At 40.8% G+C, this 19,677-nt stretch overlaps 2 protein-coding genes across 4 annotated transcripts; both read right to left on the reverse strand.

Moving 5' to 3' along the window:
- Positions 1-1,423: 1,423 nt before the first annotated feature.
- Positions 1,424-6,747, reverse strand: cdc6 (cell division cycle 6 homolog (S. cerevisiae)). Of its 3 annotated transcripts, none has more exons than XM_030739123.1 (12): positions 6,637-6,747; positions 5,520-5,892; positions 4,818-5,081; positions 4,426-4,625; positions 4,091-4,239; positions 3,810-3,916; positions 3,562-3,701; positions 3,371-3,471; positions 3,131-3,198; positions 2,846-3,024; positions 2,536-2,676; positions 1,424-1,735 (listed from the first exon to the last, which is right to left on the reverse strand). In XM_030739123.1, the coding sequence occupies exons 2-12, from the start codon at positions 5,878-5,880 to the stop codon at positions 1,643-1,645; spliced, it is 1,803 nt and encodes a 600-aa protein (XP_030594983.1). In that variant the 5' UTR covers positions 5,881-5,892; positions 6,637-6,747; the 3' UTR covers positions 1,424-1,642. The 3 variants fall into 3 exon arrangements, with proteins under 3 accessions (XP_030594983.1, XP_030594973.1, XP_030594965.1); XM_030739113.1 differs by lacking the exon at positions 6,637-6,747 and adding an exon at positions 6,022-6,109 and having other exon boundaries at positions 4,818-5,078; XM_030739105.1 differs by lacking the exon at positions 6,637-6,747 and adding an exon at positions 6,022-6,109.
- A 2,401-nt stretch (positions 6,748-9,148) lies between these two features.
- Positions 9,149-19,276, reverse strand: LOC115787308 (butyrophilin subfamily 2 member A2-like). Its single transcript, XM_030739964.1, has 5 exons — positions 19,128-19,276; positions 16,819-17,175; positions 16,650-16,727; positions 16,429-16,533; positions 9,149-10,302 (listed from the first exon to the last, which is right to left on the reverse strand). Exons 1-5 carry the CDS (start codon positions 19,171-19,173, stop codon positions 10,232-10,234), a joined length of 657 nt encoding a protein of 218 aa, XP_030595824.1. The 5' UTR covers positions 19,174-19,276; the 3' UTR covers positions 9,149-10,231.
- Between the last annotated feature and the right edge of the window lie 401 nt (positions 19,277-19,677).

The raw sequence follows: 19,677 nt of genomic DNA on the forward strand, positions 1-19,677 counted from the left end.
TTGATGAGAACCTATATAACTCCAGTTAAATTGAATCATTGGTTTCCCAATATCCCAGATAACTGTAGCAAATGTTTAGATGGAAAAGGTCCTCTCTTTCACTGTGTATGGGAATGTCCAAAATTACAGCAATACTGGAAATCAGTCATGCAAATTTTGTTTAGGATTGTTGGAGTAAATGTACCCGTTGAGCCAAAAATATGTGTTGGGTAAATATCTGAAGAACTGTGTTTTTAGTTCTAGACAGTTTAAATTGATTGACTTTCAACTCTTGCAGGTCCGCCGCTTAATATCTCTGTACTGGGAAAAAAAAAATGGATGTACCCTCAAATCACATGTGGGTGAAGGAGATGGCATCTGATATCGCACTGGAACAGCTCACTTATATTGTCAGAGGAAAGGGGTTAAATTTTGAAGAAATATGGTCGCCACTGACCGAGTTTCTGAGACATTATGAAGGAACTTAACTAGAAAATGATGCTAAATGCTGAGGGTTTATTTTTTTTCCTTCATTTTCTGTGTTGTGTATTTGCTCACTATTTTATTATTTATACTTACCTTCTTTGGGGATTATGTTTAATGTAAATTATGTCAATTGTACTACTATTTGTTTTGTAATATTAAAAAAAAAAAAAAAAAAAAAAAATCAATAAATAAAAGGGGAAAAAATGAAGTACATAGGGTTCCCCTTTACACTAAACCAAGAGGAACATGGATCTCTGATTTAAATGAATAAACTGAACCCTTTTTTAAAATTTCCGTCTTCTCTGAGCTCGCACTGCTGAAAGAACATTTTTGTGCACGGGGAAACGAATCCTGTAAAGTTAGTGTCGGGTGTGTTCAGCGGTTCCTGCAGCTCTGAGCTTTATTCTGCTGCTTTGTGAACAAAGTCTCAGTGACTGCAGTTTGTTTTTTTTAAACTTTCCTCTTTAACGTGGTTAAAAATCCTTTTATCCCTGACAGAATCAGCACATTCCCACTCTTCCCGTTTGCACTGGAAAAACATACTCTGAATTTTCCTTCATGTTCCATATTTTCCATCACATGGAAATATTTTACACTTGCACCTGATTTAAATACACTCCATAAACCTTCAGTATGACTTTAATGAAGGTTTAGTAGCAGTGTCAGAGCGTACCTACAGAGTCCTGCTGGAAGAAAACCTCAACTCAACTTTTTTAAGTCTTTTAAGTCTTTTTTAAGTTCTACTTTTTTCTGTCTGATTTCCATTCAGGATTCTCTGAATGCCGTGGTCTCTGTTATGTATTTTCTTAGAAAATCTCATCTCCTTCTCTCCGTGCTATATGATAATAAAACGGAGCCCAACTTTAAATTCCTCAGATAGACATGAACTCAAATACAGCAGAACGTCTGTGCACAGACTGAGTGAAACACAACAAGCAGCTGCAGTGAAAATCTCTGTGCATTTACTTACAACATAAAAGGAAACATTTCAAATCCAAAAACAACAAATGCTGTCATTTGATGTGAGTTCACTTTTAACTCAACTTCATTAAAAACTGTACAAATTCCCATCAAAAATCGGAACAAAAAAATACATCTTTGAAAAATCTCGGCTCATCGTGCAACATAAAAAAATATATATATTATCAAGTGTTAAAAAGACTAAGTGGTCAGAAGATCATGAAGGGAGTCCTCCAGCGAGGATGCTGCCCAGCAGCGTTCGATCCTTCAGAGCGTTTTCAACATCTTTCTCCTCAATCTTCAGGAACACCTGCAGGAACAAACACCCTTTAATCCACCACGCTCCACATTCACATGTCCTGCTTCCTGCTGACAGACTCACAATTTAGTATGAATAAAACATTAAACAAAGCTAAGTGGTAACATATTTGTCATTTGTCTCCAAATTCATTGCTTCTCCTCTTCTTAATACCCCAAACACCTGTCGGCTGCAGCAGATGGCTGTCCCTCCCCATGCTCGATCCTACCAGAGGTCCCATTAAAAGGGGGTTCTTCCTGCCAAGTGTTGCTCATAAGAGATCCACTGATTGTTGGGATTCTCTCTAGTACTGTAGGAGGATTACTTTACAATATAAAGTGCCTTGAGAATTTGTGCTTTATGAATGAAACTGAACTGAAGCTTTGATCACAGCTAGAAATAAAAGGTGGGAAACAGATTTAATGAAAGGCTGGAACAAAAGAAATAAAGACATCTAAAAAATATCTTAAAATGATGATTTGATCCCATCAAGATCAACAGTTAACCATCTAATGAGACCGAATGTTCTATAATCATAAATAGCTGGGAATGAAAATAATGTGCACACTTAAGGAGGAATATTTCAAGAATCTTTGCAGAAAATGCTTCATCCTCTGGACTGTATAATCCAGTTTGCATTCACAGCAGATAAACAGCCTCAACTACACCCTTCTCCAAGTTTAATATGGTGGCATCAAGTATAAACAGTCTACAGTAGTACACTAAAACAAGGCCTCAAGTTCCATTTTTAAGCAATAGAGGTCAAAAATAATGCTGTGCTGCAGAGCAATTCCTCATCAAGCCTCTGGTACCTTAGTGAGACGAGCCTCTTTGGCTTTTTTCAGAGCAAAGATTCCCCGACTCTCCAGCAGACTGCAGAGCGACAAACACTCCCCCTGACCCACTCCGGACACCTGCCTCTGAGCACACAGGCGGCTGTAAACCTCATGGAGCTGAAACACAAACACACACGTTCAGGATGTGATCATGTGACTTAGCCTCGTAACCCAACTTAAGCAGCAAGACATGAAATATAAAAATATTCAAATCTTGACCAAAAATATTTAGAGGAGCCAATGAAGAGCTGCTTAAAACCCTTTCCCCAGACTAACAGTGTCTCACCTTTCCCAGGCCAATCTCTTTGCTCTTCCCGTTGCGAATGAGCAGCAGCAGGCAGCACACCAGCAGCTTCTGCTGCAGGGGGAAACTCTCGCCCTCAGAGCCGCCGCTCTGAGACGCCATGCGGTCGCCGTACACCTCCGACAGCACCCTCGCAACCTGAGGGAGGCTGACCCGAGACGCTGCAAAACACCCAAGAGAGAAAGTGTTCATCACTCAGCCACTGGGTGCCTTCTGATATAGCGATACAGTTCTAACAATCACACCGGTGTTAACAGCCAAACTCACCTTTAGTTTCACCTTTTGGATCGCTTCCTTTCTTTCTCTCGTCAGATTCCACAATCTCAACGGCTCTCCTGAAACCAACCACCAGGAAATGATGTGTGATGTTTAAAAGCAACAAGAGAACAACTCAGATTCTACATGAGGTCAGAGCAGAAACGTGCTAACGTGCAGAATTTAAATGCAGACAGAGATGGTTCTCTAAAAAGGTTAAAGAAAATACTAAATCCAGGTTGAAATGTTCACCTGCAGATATCCAGAGCTTTCCTAGCGTCTCCTGACACCGCCGAAACTTTCCTGGCACAGAACTGAATCGCTGAAGCGTCGAGGATCCCTTCAGCTGATGCCTGAAGAGAAGAACACACCGAGCTCCCAATAAATAGGAATGATCTGTAATATTTCAGCTTTGATTATAATCACACTCAAACTGCATTTACCTGTGAGAGTCTGTCCTGTACAATGGCAGTGAGCTCCTCCCTGCTGTAGGGAGGGAAGTGCAGCAGCTGGGGGCGACACTGAGCGCGAGCCTGCAGTCTGGGCAGGATACGGTCCGTCAGATCCAGAGCGTTCGCAATGCCTGCAGAGACATAACAGGCAGGTCAGCATGCATGACAAAAATCAGAGCCCATCGTTTTTGTACAGAAGAGACAAAGATGCGGAGAGCTCTGGATAGTCGAGTGCTCACCGATGAGACGGAGGCGAGATTTGGGCAGGTACGGCCATTCAAAGATGGTGTAGAGGACATCCTGGGCTTTGCTGTCCAGCTGATCCATCTCATCCAGAACAAGAAGCCTGAGAGGAAAACAAATGCAGTCAGCCTCGTCTACTCTTCAACCATCATCATTCATCCATCACTGCGTATTGTCCATTATATTTTCAGGAGATCTCAAAATAGGACTTTCAACCAGAAACTTAAAAGAAAAAAAAAAAGTTATTATATCATCAGCTGAAGATTGATTGACTCACACAGTGGGCCCCGGGGCCGTCAGGATCCTCTGGAGTCCGTTCTGCCCGCCAGATGCTTTCAGTTTGTCAGCCAGCACTCGGAAGACAGCGTGGGAGCTCCTCAGACTCATACAGTTCACCATCACCGTCTGCACTGACGACAGCTCGGCCTGAAGGGAGACAAAACACAACATGTCAGTGACTGAAAACAACAAGCCCGGCCGTTTACATACAAATTATGACCCTGCACTTCAGGTCAAACTGTAACCTTACTGCAGTGACTCAAAGTCACCACTGGATGTCACTAAACCTCTAAACTTTACAGTCCAGGACTACAGACTCCTTTGCTGTCTCACCTTCATCTCCTGCAGCACACAGTTGAGGCAGGCCGTCTTGCCTGTTCCCGGGGCTCCGGAGATGTAGAGGCTGCCAGGGACACACTGAAGCACCTTCTCCTCCAGGAAGGACCGGATGGACGCCCGCTCGGCCTCCCTGGACATGAGGCGCTCTGGGATGGCGGTGTGTAGTGCCTGCTTCACACTCTGAAACCTCAGCTCTGGAGGAGAGATGGTGATGATATAGGTCATTAAAGCAAAGCCCAACTTAAGCTCATTAGTGGTTGTAATGATGGGGACACATTGAGCACAGTTCAAGCCCTGAGACAAACCGGTGCTGAGTTAAAAATCTTTGTGCAGCAAAGAGGGGCTTCAGCTAACGCACAATAGTGGCTGTTCAAGATTTCTCTTACTTTCTGCAAACAGTCGAGCAACAGGTGGCTTCTTGTCCAAATTTTTGTGGCTTGGGCTCCCAGTGGGCGTTTCCTGACACTTCGGAGACGATTTGGCAGTAGGAGGGGGCGTCTGTCCTGTTAAAGATGGGATCAGCTGTCTGCGGGCCGGGACGGGCGAGTTCTCGTCAAAGCCCGGTTTTCGTGGTGAAGCCAGGGTCAGCTTCTTCTGTTTTGAAGGTGAACAATGCAGAGCGGTGCCAAGGTTGCAGCCATTGTCATCTCCTTGACAGAGAAAAATGAGCAGCTTTGAAGTTATTATGACCTAAAGTTGGCATTTTAAGACCTAAAATTTTCAAATGGGAAACATGTTTTTTTTGAGCCTTGAGGTATTGAGGGTAAAACCATTTTAGTTTTCTATAGGTGTGACAAATCAAACCACATTAAAAGGTACGATTATCACCTTACTGGCAGCTGGCGTGGAATGCACCACGTTCAATACAAAAACTCATTTCAAAAGTGTACTGAGAGATCAGTGGATCCACTTGTGTTTTAGATTAAATGGCGCATTAAGCTCCAAGCAATCTACTAAAAGTTGTGCAAGAAAAATCAAAGAAATCAGAAGGGAGGCAACAATAGTGTTTCACTGTGCAACCCCCCCCAGTATGCAGAGCTGCATTTAGTAGTGGAACTCTTGAAGGTTTTGAATTCACCACTCAATACCTGTGCGCTTTCGGGGGCTGAGAGGAAGCCGGCTTTGGAGACCAGGGGAGGAAGGTGCTGCTGACTGGGCTGCAGCACGTCTGGGTGAAAGAGGCGACGAGAGGGAGACTGGCCGCCCTGGAGAAAGAGAAGTGTGGCGTATGGGTGACAGAGGGGTGGGCTGGTCAATGGGACGTCTTGGAGAGAGCGGCCCGATCTGAGTCAGAGCCGGGGCGTGGGGCTGAGGTTCGGGTTTGGTTGGCGACAGAGCCAGGGACGTCTGGATCGGCGGCTTCTTGGAGCCGGAGGAAACTCTGCAGGATTTGCGTCGAGGGAACTCAATCGTGGGCTGAGCTCGGCCCTGAGAGCGTGTGCTGGGCATTTTAGGTTCAACCTGGAACAAAGACAACATGTTCAAACATTTCACCATACATTTGCAAGAACAGTCTTCACAGACAGAGAAGTAGCCACATAATGAACATTAAACACTGAGGGATTTCAGATACATATAAATATAATTCACTTTAATTGCAAGGAGCATGGGCCCGGACAGCTTATTCCTTTGCATCTCTTTGGTGACCCAAGAAAGAACAAAGCTAAATCAGGGGTGCCAGATGATTTGTCGACTGATTTGTGGACAGAAGTGTATTTTTAAGCATAAATGCCTCGTATCTGTGTATAGTTGCTCAAAGCTGTGAGGATATAATCCCTCCAAGACCAAAATGCGCTTTCCTATAAAGGCTGATCAGTTCGTCTGTTCTTACATGAGCTATTAACCATTCATCTTCATGTTAAAGTCACAAATAAAATAGCGATTCTTTAGCTAAGTCACCGCTAAACAGGAAACAATACAGTGTGCTCAGTTAGTGGCGCCAAACGGAGGCCTCGGCCTTTAAATGTCCCAGTTTCCACATTGATCGGACGATGGTTTAATCTAAAATACATCCGGTTAGCAAAAGAATGACTCCGAGTTAAGTTTTCTGTGAATATAAATCAAGTTAACTGGGATATTTTAAAGAGTAAAGTCGCAACCCGGCTCTGAAGAGCAGATCCCAGCAAGTCAGCTCTCTTCCGTCCGTCGACTAACAAACATCTTTTACTTTTACCACTTAAACGAACGTGTTGGTAATAAACGTACCTTTCAAAATAAGTTGAAAAATGTCCTCTCAGCTCCACGCAAAATGGCGTTTCTTCTCTGGCCTGTGAAACAGTCGTTCTCCGCCGGTAGACTGAAACCAAACTCGCACCAAATCTCCTCGGACTCGTTCTAGATCAGCTGTGATTCCCGCCGCGGCGCTCTGATTGGGCACAGCAACAGCTTCTGTGACGCTCATTGGCTAAGTATTGTGTACGGATGTTACGTTAATGTTGCCCTGCCCCAAGTCGGTGGCGGGAGTTTCAATAGAGCACTGTTTTGGCGCAAAGCAATTTTCCCGGGAACTTCATGTTGTAATGTAAAGAGTAAAACGTGGCAAACCGCAGGCATCTTCGCCAAAATAATTCACGTTTAGCGAAAGAGGTTAAATATTTTGTAACTAACGTACCGCTGGAGTTGTGATAATATCAACAAGTAGTAATAATACACAAATTTATATTCGATATAAAACATTGCATCAAATTAATGACAGTTTTTTATTTTTTTAAAAGGACTGTTTTTTTTACTTTTAAAACGTTTTTGTTACATTGTGTTTATTGACGATCTCTCTTAGCTGGACATTAGTGCATGACATTTCATCAGTAATAATAATAAGAAGAATTACATTTTTATTGCTCCTGATTTGACAATGGAATTTTATTGTCACCTTATTCAGAACTAAAAATAAGAGATACTTTGTTTATCCCATATTCCTCAGTTACAGTGCCACAGTAGTGCAGCGGTTATCACTGTTGTATCACAACAAGATGGCCCTGGGATTGAATCCAGTCTTTCTTTGTGTAGTTTGCATAGTCTCCCTGTGTCTGCATTGGTTCTCTTTAGGCACTTCCTCCCACAGTCCAGATAGTAATAATTATTGCAGATATATTGCATCCTAGAGAGTTATTGCATGTGGTATGAAAGATTGCCTGTGTTTGTGTCAGCAGAGCTGTTAGAGAAAGTGCTCTGCTGCCTGCCCAGTAAGTGATTTATTACTATCATTTTTATACATCACCGCTCTAGAAATACAGTTTACCCCAAAAATATACACTAAACCTCAATTCCAAAAAAGTTGTAAAAAACAGAATGCAATACCTGTAAATCTCATAAACCTATAATTTATTCTCAATAGAACATAAAAAAACAGTTGGGACAGGGTCACGTTCACCTCTGTGTAGCATCCGCTCTTCTTTTAACAGCCAAAAGCTCAACAAGACTTTTGAATGTTGTCCCTTTCTTGTGTGATAAGATTTTAGCTGCTCAGCATTTCTGGGTCTTCTTTGTCGTATTTTTCGTGTCATGACGTGTCAAATGTTTTTCAGATGGCGAAAGGTCTGCACTGCAGGCAGGCCACTTCAGCACCTGGATTCTTCTACTATGAAGCCCTGCTGCTGTAATAGAAGCAATATGTGGTTTAGCATAGTCTTACTGAAATATGCAAAGCCTTGCCTGATGATGACTCTTTCTCACTGACAGCAAATCAAATGAGTCAGTGCTCTCAGAAGAAGCATCACTGACACCTACAAACACTGCAGACTGAAGTCACTTGGATCAGCAATCCTCATTTTAGCCAGAAGTTGTTTTCACTTCTACAAGTTAATTTTCCCATTTTGTCCACATCAGTTTACTGATTGCTGCTTTCTAAACTCACACCTCACAATGACTCATTGCTTCCCAATAATCATGTTTGGGACACTTTCTTCATCAAATGTAAACTTGGCACCATGTTAGCTCAACAGTAGTTACATCAGAGCAAGTAACCAATGAAATTCCTGTTTTACAGAGTAACTCTCTGCACATTCCCCTTCATGGCCATGAAGAGAGACTACTGATGAGCGAGCCACTCACCTCAGCATACTGCAGCCCTTTAGGACAAAAGTGAATGACAGCTAGAAGCAACTCTGTATTAACCTGAATTAGATGTTTTAAGTTTATTACTCTGTTTGTTGTGCAATGAACAAAGAAAAACAAACAGGGTCAGAGGCTGAGACACAGGAAACTGGAATGTTTTTTTATTAGTTATATTTTAGAAAGTAAACCAATATGTACACATTTCAGTTCAACAGAGAAAAAGGAAAAGAGGAGGAAAAACAACAAAAAAAGACAAAGAACATCGACATTTATAAAACAGGGTATCAAATGATAGAATTATAATAGCTTAATATTAAGCACTGAGCAAACATTAAACTCAGTGATACATTATGACTGTAGAGTTACGATTGACAAGTGGAATTTAAAACGCAGCCACAAATCATTGTTGCTCGATGATTGTTTGCCAGATCAAATAAACAGTGGACATCCAAAAACTCTGAGCTTAAGTGAGAGAAAGAAAGAAAGAAAGAAGGAAAGAAAGAAAGAACACCACACAAAACAAAACAAAAACAATAAAAAAACTTTTCTAGGTTTGACATATAGAAATCCATTATAGCAGAATATTACATATTTTTCAAACTGACAACATTTGGTGGGGCACAGCTAATTAAACAGTGGGTTTTTTTTTGGGGGGGGGGGGGGGGGGGGGGGGTTCTGTCCCATTATGCTGTTTGTATTGTTACAATTGATTGCATCACCTGTGTTATCATTTGAGTTATCACATTCACAAAGTTGAAAGTGGGCCACCCACTCACCAGGGTGTGTGTGTGTGTGTGTGTGTGTGTGTGTGTGTGTGTGTGTGTGTGGTAATACCCTGTCAGTCTTTCTGCATGAAGGTGTGCCTGCTCGAGCCAGTTTCAATGTTTTCCAAGTCATAAAAAGGTTTCCTGTTACAACAATGTTAATAATGGAGAGAATCGAAAAATTCACAGCATCGTGCAATACAGAAGGTGGAGCAGGACATCTACCAATCAGAAGGTGGGTGCCAAAGAATGCATGCAAAAGTACCCTTGGACAAAATAATAATGCTCCTGATGCAACCGCCAGAGTATGAATGTGTGTATGATAGTAAGCACTCAGCTGTAGAAGTAAATGCATGTGTGAATGGGTGAGTAGTGAGTAGAAAAGTGCTATATAAGAACTAGTCCAATTTTGATAATGTAAAAATTGGATAAAGCTTTAAAGAAAGTAGCTACAAAGTGCGATAGAGTGTTGTGTTAGCAAATATTCAACTGTATCTGAGCAAGGCTGACTTGATCTTTGGAAACAGGTCTGTATATTTTGGTGAGTGGATTTTTTTTTTTTTAAACAAACTTTACAGAATAGATCAGAAGAGTGAGATGTGACAAACGGCATGGTTTGTAGGCATTTCCATTTTTAGTACCCACTCAGCCGGGGTTCCGAGTGATCCGAAAATGTGACTTGGAAGAACAGCATGCCACTGATTGGCATCCATTGTTGTTTTGTGTTTTACATCAAGAGACTACTGCCTGAAATGCTATATCGACTCCACCCACACTGAGGTGGTACTCAAATATAATGGAAACAAGACCGTGGCGAGTCGTGCCAAGTCGTGTTGACCCACGCTGAGGAGGTACTAATGGAAACATGGCATAAATAGTGGGAATCAAACAGGGTTCTTTTGTTTTGATGATGAAGGTTATCCTGCCAGTCCACCAACACCACCTGCTGAAGGTTTCTTGAGCTGCCCCTCTTCATCTCCTCCTTATGCTGGGTCACGCAGGGGTCCCAGTTCAAAGGTGTTTCCTTCACTCTTCTTTTTGCTCATACAATTTCCTGCGTGAACAAGAAAACCAGTGTGAAAATGAATTCATGTTGAGCACTGAATGAAGCACAAATTGTGCATCGCATTATCATGTGAATGTGCATGTATTCATTTGGTGATGCAGAAAATGCCTCCATGGGTTTCTGGAAGAGCATACGTAGGCTGCCATGACAGACGGCTACTTCCGCTGTTTTATACTTCCGGTTACCCAAAGTCAGAGCCAGAGTTAATGACAAAATTCAGTTACTTTGTGCTTTAACAGGCGGCTTTATTAGTTGGAACATGAGCTCGGATTCAACTTGTGCTGTTGTCGGTTGTCACTACATCAGTCTGTACATTTTTTCAAATTATTTTATTCTGTAAATTTGTTCTTTTCCCCCCAAATTATACTACCCAGTTGCACATCCTCTTACCGTATTTTTTCCTTAAGTTTTAAGTTTTCCTTTAATGTACAGCCTCTCATTTTTTTTGCGTTATTTTATTTATAGTGTGACACTACAGCATACAGCCTACACAAAGCTTAAACAATGCCTGCCTTCATGTAAACACGTAGAAGTTAGCACGATGACAGCTGCGTGTCTCCTCGATCACAGCCTTCAGCCAGTCCAGTGTTTCTGTTTCAGTGATCTGAACACTCTGATATCCAGATCAGTGATTTACCTTCCACAGAATAGCTGCAGCATCACTGCATGATTTCCCTAATCAGCGATACAGGAACAGCTGACTGTCTCCACCCCTCCACTTTCCCTTAGCATGACCCATGCTAAGCGCTTAGCTTGGCCGATGTGCTGGCTCGGCTCTACAGCTGCTTTAAGGAAAACAACGTTGCCTTGTTTGTTAAGCATTACTTTATTGATTTTATTGCTTTGAAGGTAATCTGGTGCTCTTATAATCACGTGATTCCCCGCCATCAACACCTTCGGAAAAAACAAGGTAACTGATAATGTCGATGTAACTGACTTTGGGCCATAATTTCGTGTCATTTACACAAGTGACGGGTGAGGCACTGTTACCTCGCTGCTTTTTAAAACATCCTTGCAATGTATCCACCTCCGATGTGGTACCATTTAGGCCAGGTAAAAGAAACTGCAGTGTCAAAATGTTTAAATGAACGGCAAGTGTGTAAGCCCGCAACCGTAAACAACAGCGCAAACGGAAGTAAAGTACCGGCTTCTGCTATGAATTATGGGTAATGGGTAAAGTCAGGAATACTGTGGATAAAATGTTTTATTCTAATCTGCTGCTGAGTCTTTTTTACACTGCTGGAATTGCAGCTAGATCACAGAACACACTCCAAGAATACCCGATCAATCAATAAAATTCATTATTCTTTGCTCTGTGACAAACTAAAGTAAAAAAAAGAACCTAAAACCAAGAGCACAAACCTCCATCAAGACAGCTCTCTCTCCAGGCAGTATTTACTTTGAAGGGAACAGTGCTGTATTTTGTATACATTCATTATGTTTTCTTTTGGTTGTAAGAAACAGCTATAACCAGCTCTATAAAGCATTATCATCACTTTGACCTTCAGATCGTTCTATTGACCTTGAAGGAAAGGTCAGAGGCCAACTGTGACAAGAGCTGGGCAGGAGGGAGAGAGATCCTGTGACTGAAATAATACACATTCTTATGGAATTCATGAGTGTATTTTCTGTTTTTTTTATTACAGCTCAATCCAACACTGTTAATGTCTCTTTGGAGAAGCTGTTTGACAAAGTGTGCTTGCTTTTAAACGCAGCTCTTTTTTTTCCACCTTCCTCCTTTTCTGAGGACAGAAACATTTTTGTATTTAATCTTTTCCCTTAAAACAGCTGTTAGAAACAGGGTTTGGTCACAGTTAGTCCAGTAGCTCCAAATCAGAGTTTTGTTTAAAAATATGTTTTTTAAAGATCTTTCTCTAACTCTTCTCTTTACATCTAAATATTTGACAATGACAAAATTATACTGTCTGAAAGATTTACAGGGAAAATACTTTACCAGCAAAACTACAACTATCACTTTTTAGAAAGTAATAGTTGGAAGGAAGAAATCCCAGGTCATTAAGGTTTAAAAATAAAGAAATCAGAAAATAGGTATGCAACAATAAATCTGCCAAACATCATTTAACCTAATGCAAAATAATATATTTTCCAGTAACCATCTAGTGGAAGCATGTACCATATTTTTCGGACTATCAGGCACACTTAAAATCCTTAAATTTTCTCAAAAATTGGCAGCGCGCCTTATGTATGAATTCTTGCTGCGCTTACTGACCTTCATTTTTATGTGGTACACTGCACTCAAAAATCTGTCAAAATGTTTTAGTGCGACTTCGGTAAGAGATGCTTCAGAAATATCAACATTTTCCAGAGCGTACAAAGCGTACAACGATATTAGACAGGAACAAGCTGTGAGCGCAGCACATCATGGGGTGGCTGTAGCTCAGTAGGTAGAGCAGGTCACCTACTGATCGGAAGGTCAGCGGTTCGAATCCTGGCTACTCCAGGCTACATGCCAATGTATCCTTGGGCAAGATACTTAACCCCAAGTTGCTCTCCGACCGTTCTGTCGGAGTATGTATGCGTGTGAATGTTAGTTAATTAAAAAAAGCACTTAGCTTTGTAAAAATGGAAGTGCTTGTATGAATGGGAGTGCATGGGTGAATGCAAAAACAGGTTGTATAAGCGCTTTGAGTGCTCATACTGAGTAGAAAAGCGCTATATAAGAACTAGTCCATTTACCATTTACCATCAGGTGTGGAAAGCAGCCAAAGCCACTGGAGATAAATTCAACAAGAAGTGGAAGCATTGTTCCAAAAATGGAAACCGTACGCAGTAAACCGCAGATTTGGCCTGTTTTCATCTATGCTGGCCTGTATATTTGTGCGTAATCTGGTGATTGGCGGCCGGTACTGTTGCCAACTTTTGTGCAACAAAACTCGCTGTTGACTGTCTCAAAAGTTGCTAAAGGACGAATCGAGGTCCGGGGGTGTGTGTGCTGTCCCCCTCGGTGCCAAAGAGAGGTCCGGGTGACGTCACAGCGTATGAAGGGACGCAGTACGAGCGCTGTATGTGCACAAAACACGGTGACAGTGAAGTTTTCAGGTTTCCAGTCAAAAAGGGATTTTTTTTTTTTTAAATGTTTTTTCTTTGCTTATATCGATAAATAGACAGGTGCGCACGATTTATGAAGGGCTTATATATAAAATGAAGAAATGACTTGTTCTTACCCTCATTAATAAAGAATATATTGTAGTGTCTGTTAAGACGTTGAAGAAGATGGCGACAGATTGCCAGCAAACGTTGCCCTTTTATTAACAATTAAATGGTTGCTGTGTGCCGCAACCAAAACAAAACAGTAACAACAACGAGACTGACTCGGATAATGAGGAGAGGGAACCCGGCATGCTTGATGCAGAAATCACCCAACTGTTCAACTCAGACACTGAAGATGAGGAATTTGATGGATTTGTGGAAGATGAAGGATTTAAAATGTGAGGGTATTTTTCTGTATTTGTTATAATTGAACAATATTCTGAGTTATTGTGAATGAGTTGAATAAAGTTCAACTTACCTGACGCTTTTGTTTCGCTCTACATATGTTTTATCACGCGCCTTATAATGCGGTGCGCCTTGTGGTCCACAAAATACGGTAATCATGATTTTTATTTGGAGAGGGTTGGAGGGTACATTACATTTACTAGCTTTGTGCAAACTTTGAATCTATTAATTATCCCATCAGGTGTTGAGACACTTTATTAATGTGTTCCCTCCCAGAGGTTGTCAACCCCAACTGCTGCTCAGTTTTCTGTTGCTTTTAATAAGATATTTGAGGTTGATTCAGAGCGTTACACTTGCACCAGCACGGAGGAGCTGACTGCAGAATTTTTTTTCTATTTGTCAAAACATTTTGGATACTGTTGCTCCCCTGAAGGTCAGGCGGCCAAAAGTCAAGTCTGAGCCCTGGCTTAATGACGTCACTCGTGCTGCTCGAAGAGAGTGCAGAAAAGCAGAACGAAAATGGAAAAAAGACAAGCTTCACGTGTCTTATGATATTTTAAAGCATAGCTGGTGTAAATATCAGAAAACTGTTAGGAACCAGAAATCGGCATATTTTACAAGTGTAATCAATAACAACAGTCACAAGCGCCGTGTCTTATTTAGCATTTTAAACTCTGTCCTTAACCCTCCACATTCTAGCTGCTTGGAAGCTTCTGATGAAAAGTGCGAAGCTTTTTAAACTTTTTCATTGACAAGATTTTGACTATCAAAGCACGTATTTCACCCCCTTCCTATGACCCTTCCATTGTCACCACTCCACCTGCAGTTTTTAGCCATTTTGAACCTGTGTCTCTATCATATCTGCAGAAAATTGTTACACAAATTAAATCAGGCTCTCCTAATGATATTCTCCCCCCTCAGTTTTTTAAAGATGTTTGGACACTATTGGACCTTTTATTCAAAGGCTTATAAACAGCAGTCTGACCTTGGATGAAGTACCGGTATCCTTTAAACAGGCAGTGGTACAGCCTTTACTGAAACGACCTGGCCTGGATGCTTCTTTGTTATCCAATGTTAGACCGATTTCAAAGCTTCCTGTTGTGTCAAAAATCTTGGAAAAAGTAGTGGCCTCACAGTTGCAATCTTTCTTAAATACTCACACTATTTTTGAAACATTTCAGTCATGATTTAAAGCATTTCATAGCACAGAATCTGCACTCTTGAGAGTTTTTAATGATAATTTAATAACTGCTGACTCAGGAGACTCGGTCATACTTGTGCTTCTAGATCTTACAGCGGCTTTTGACACAGTAGCTCATGACATTTTAATTTTTCGCCTAAAACATTACGTTGGCATTAGGGATACTGCCCTGGAGTGGTTCAAGTCTTATCTGACTGACAGAAGTTTTTCGGTTGCTGTCGGTAAATTTTGTTCAACATCTGCTGCTCTGTCATGTGGCGTTCCCCAAGGTTCCATCCTTAGGCCCCTTCTTTTTAGCATTTATTTACTTCCCCTTGGCTCCATTATCAGAAAACATAATGTGTCATTTCATTTTTATGCAGATGATTGTCAGATCTACTTACCACTCAAGCGTAAAGACCCTAACTCTTTTAGACCTTTGCTAGAATGTCTTAAAGATATCAGAGCGTGGCTGGCTCTGAACTTCTTGGATTGTAATGATAAGAAAACAGAGGTCATTATAATTGGGCCAAGTGGCCCAGGTGTTCCACCATCTGACCTGGGTCTGCTTACATCCTGTGTCAAAACAGTTGTGACCAATCTTGGGGTAAAAATCGATACAGCTTTTAAAATGGACAAACAGATAAACGCAGTGGTGAGAAACAGCTTTTTTTCAGCTGAGACAGCTTTCCAAAATTAAGTCTCATATCTTTTCGAGACTTAGAGAGGGTTTTGCATGCATTTGTGACCACCCATCTTGATTATTGTAATGCACTTTATGTTGGTATTGACCAGGCTTCTCTGTCGCGCTTACAAATGGTCCAAAATGCTGCTGCTCGTCTATTGACAGGGACACGTAAATGCGAGCACATCACCCCTGTTCTTGCTTCTCTACACTGGCTGCCTGTCTATTTTAGAATTAATTTAAAAATTTCATTGTTTGCTTTTAAAGTCTTAAGTGGCGTGGCCCCCACATACCTAGCAGACCTCTTACACACATACACCCCACAAAGGTCCCTCAGGTCGGCTGATCACCTACTTCTTACTGTCCCCAAGTCGAGACTGAAACACCGAGGTGACCGAGCTTTTTCTGTGGTGGCACCTAAACTATGGAATGGGTTGCCTCTCTATGTTAGGCTGGCCCCAACACTAGAGGTCTTTAAATCTCGATTAAAAACACACCTTTTCTCTGAGGCATTTCAAAATATCAGTCTCTAATTAGTATTGAGTCATTTTGGGAACTGTTTTTTTTTTTTTAGTACTCCTTTTATGGTTTATCCTTTTAAATTATTATTATTATTATTATTTTATGTGTTTTTTTGTGCTGTATTGTATTGCTGTCTTTTATCTGGAAAGTGCTTTGTTCAACTTTGTTGTCTTTTAAAGCGCTCTATAAATAAAGTTGGATTGGATCGGATTGTGTATTTTCCACAACTGACAATTTAAAAAAAAAAAAAAAAAAAAAAACTTTATCTCACCCTTTTTGAAGAGGACCACGAATACAACAACAACAAGACAGGATGCGGAGATGGTTACAGCGATGATTATGACATGATGACGTTGATGCTCCTTTGTTGCAGCACCTAAAGGGAAAAGCAAACTGTTCAGGACGATATACACTCTGATATTTTTAAAAGCAAATTTAACAGTCCTCTCACAGTCAGAGGAGTCGTGCACTGTAACAAAGACTTTGATGTACCTGTCTCACTCTCATCCGTCATCTCCTCTACGGAAGTTGTCGTGCTAAAATCAGTCTCCTTGGTCCTGTTCCGTTTGTCTAAACAAAAATAGTTTAAATTATGTTTCTAACATCTATACTCACATATTTAATATCAAATATGGAACAAACTGAATATTCAACAACTTGCCGACAATGGTAGAGAATGAGGTAAAGTTCAACTTCGGGATGTAGCATTTGTACAATCCACTGTCAGCCGGCTGGACTGAGAGGATCACTAAAGTCACGACCCCCCTTTTCAGGTCTTCATTGATGAGAACCACCCGGTTTCTGTATCGCTCCATCTGTCGAGCAGGATGGTCTTTCCCATGTCGACGAGAGTAGACGAAACTGATTGTATCACTTTTACTTGAGTTTCCATCAACTCGCTTCACATCAAAAGTATATGTCTCAAGGTTGATCCCACGGTGGGGTTGACACTGAATGGTAGCATTGTCACCTTCTTGTACTTCAATCAGCTGAGTAGGGGGAGTTGTTCGAAACTCTCCTGCAGAAAACAGATAATTTTACCATTAGTAAAAACTGTGCCAACATCACCTCCATGTGTAAATATCAAGTTCAAATTCATGTAGTTATATTTGGGTAAAGTAAGGTCACCAAGCCTAACAAGAATTCTAAAAGACATCACATCTGACAGCCTATCGCAGCTGTCCTGGGGCAAGAGGCAGGGTACACCCTGTACAGGTCACTAGCCTGTCACAGGACTAACACAGAGAGACAGACAACCATTCACACCTATGAGCAATTTAGAGTGACCAGTTAACCTAACCCCAGTAAGTGCATGTCTTTGGACTGTGGGAGGAAACCCACACAGACACAAGGAGAACATGCAAATGCCACATAGTCCGGGCCAAGGTGGAATCGAACCCAGACCTTCTAGATGTCATTCTAGCTGTGAGGCAACAGTGCTACAGGTTTAGCCACCACACCACATAGTTTAGCTGCAAGCAACATCTGTCAAAAAAAAAAAAAAAAAAAATCAAAGTATTTGCACCATATTAAATTTTTTAAAATAAAACATTTTCTTAAAATTGCAAAAATAAATAATCACAAGTACAGTAATGTCAAATACAATAAAGGTATACATACAATCTAAACTAAGGCATAAGGTGAGCCTGATCAAAATGTTACCTCGGCTGTGATGAATGCAACACAATCAAGAATGTGCTTCCTTGGGGTGCTTATTGCCCTGGCTACCACATCAAATCTTTAAGAAGTCTTCTAATTTAACCAAGACAAGTTGGACATCAAGAATTTCCCAAATATGTTTTGTTAACTTGGTATAACGGTATCAAGGTAATACAGTTACATAACACTCCTATAGCTAATACAAGCAACTGTCATTTGTGGTGTTATGCTGAGTTTACTACATCGAACACACATCATGGCTGCGCACAGCACGTAAGAAAAGGCTCGAGCTAAACGTAGACCACTGCACAATGATCAAAACTTTGAAGCTAACAAAGTAACAGTTGCTATAAATAGGTATGTTACAAAAATTTTCATTATTTCCAGTTACATCTGAAACTCGTGCAGATAGAGCATGAAAAAATTACATTTTGATACCAAAACCACACTAATAGCACAAAGAATAATTAAGTTACACCCGATTAACTACTCCATTAGCACGCACTGTTTTACCATTAAAATCAATGAAAACTGTGATCTCAAAGTGCATTACACGCAGAAAAGTTAGCATTTTTGCTCTGACTTTAAATCAATATTTGAATGAAATTTGAAGCAAAGAGAGACAGAAGTATGGCAAACAGAAAATGTAAGAGCTGAAAAAACAGCTTTATAACAAACAGAATAGTTTAATTTGTCTAAACTAACTTTTTTTTTTTAATTTGTTGATTGCATTGGCCGAGATGGACTGTCGCTTTGACAATGGACATTTTCCTTACGTTATTAAACTACTTTCTGCTAAAGAAAACTTGATGAAACTTTAACGGTTTTAAGTTGAAACATAAAATTACACGTCCAAATACTTTAAATTCATGCCCATATGTGCCATCAGTGTTTTGACACGCTAACTTCGGCGAGGTTATTGAAAAACAACCGTTCAATACGAAAGACAGAAAAAAATCGAAAAAGAGGCTGTCCACTGGGAGCCCCCCCTACATTATCGCAAAAAAAAAAAAACAAAAAAAAATTATGGAAAATACAAACCTTCATTTGATCAGAAACCCGGTTTTTGGAAGGCTGCTTCAGCGTATTAGCGACGGCTACATATTGGACTGTTTTGCTAGGCTAAACATACCTACTATGAAGGTCTGCACTGTCAACGAGCAGAGTATAAACTAATTAGCATTAAAACGGAACAAAAACCGTTTAAACGATTCGTGAAACCCTAAGACTAAGTTATATGAACTTACTCGGTTAGGTTAAAAGAGAGAGAAAAATAAGCGCCCTACCGAAAACGTGATAGTGTGCACTTACCGGGGGCAAACAGCGAGAAAGTAATCAACAACAGAATGATGCTCATCGTTCAACTTGTTGGATCCGACAATAACTTATTGTCGATGTTAAGTGTAATGGATAATGACCAGAACCCTCACGGTTTCGAAAACAGAAGAGAAGAAATGACGGACAGGGTTTCGTACTTCCCGCGAACTATTCATGCGCAGAATGCAGCGGACGTTTTGTGACGGGGGCGGGGTTTGATGGATACTGTCAAATGTTTGTTTCTAAGTTCAGAAAATAACTTGCCATCTATTCTAGTCTCTGCTTGTTGAATAACAATAGCATGAAAACTTTAATACTAGTTTTGTGTTATTACGTTACACTTGGCTTGGTAAAAGCACACAAACATCCCTACTGCCCAAAAAAAGGAAAAAAAAAAGGAAATCCGGAAGAAGGCGTGACACATGCAACTAGGGACTTTGTCGCTACATCCACATTAATTTTTAAAGGGACTAACGACAAATCTAACGACTTTCCTGGTGTTACTAGAGACGTTTGTAGACTTCTGGAGATTGCACGTGAAAGC

This window comes from Archocentrus centrarchus, chromosome 1, assembly GCF_007364275.1.
Source record: "Archocentrus centrarchus isolate MPI-CPG fArcCen1 chromosome 1, fArcCen1, whole genome shotgun sequence".
Lineage (NCBI taxonomy): Eukaryota > Metazoa > Chordata > Actinopteri > Cichliformes > Cichlidae > Archocentrus > Archocentrus centrarchus.

Excerpts from the sequence above, each read along its gene's own strand:
- LOC115787308 (XM_030739964.1), bottom strand. The coding sequence starts at position 19,173 with ATGAGCATCATTCTGTTGTTGATTACTTTCTCGCTGTTTGCCCCCG. Across the intron at positions 16,728-16,818 it reads CTCATTCTCTACCATTGTCG|ACAAACGGAACAGGACCAAG; the intron begins GCAAGTTGTTGA and ends ATTTTTGTTTAG. Across the intron at positions 16,534-16,649 it reads GACGGATGAGAGTGAGACAG|GTGCTGCAACAAAGGAGCAT; the intron begins GTACATCAAAGT and ends TTTTCCCTTTAG.
- cdc6 (XM_030739105.1), bottom strand. The coding sequence starts at position 6,066 with ATGCAAAGGAATAAGCTGTCCGGGCCCATGCTCCTTGCAATTAAA. Across the intron at positions 5,082-5,519 it reads CAGCCCCCGAAAGCGCACAG|GAGATGACAATGGCTGCAAC; the intron begins GTATTGAGTGGT and ends TTCTCTGTCAAG. Across the intron at positions 3,025-3,130 it reads TCCAAAAGGTGAAACTAAAG|CGTCTCGGGTCAGCCTCCCT; the intron begins GTGAGTTTGGCT and ends GGTGTTTTGCAG.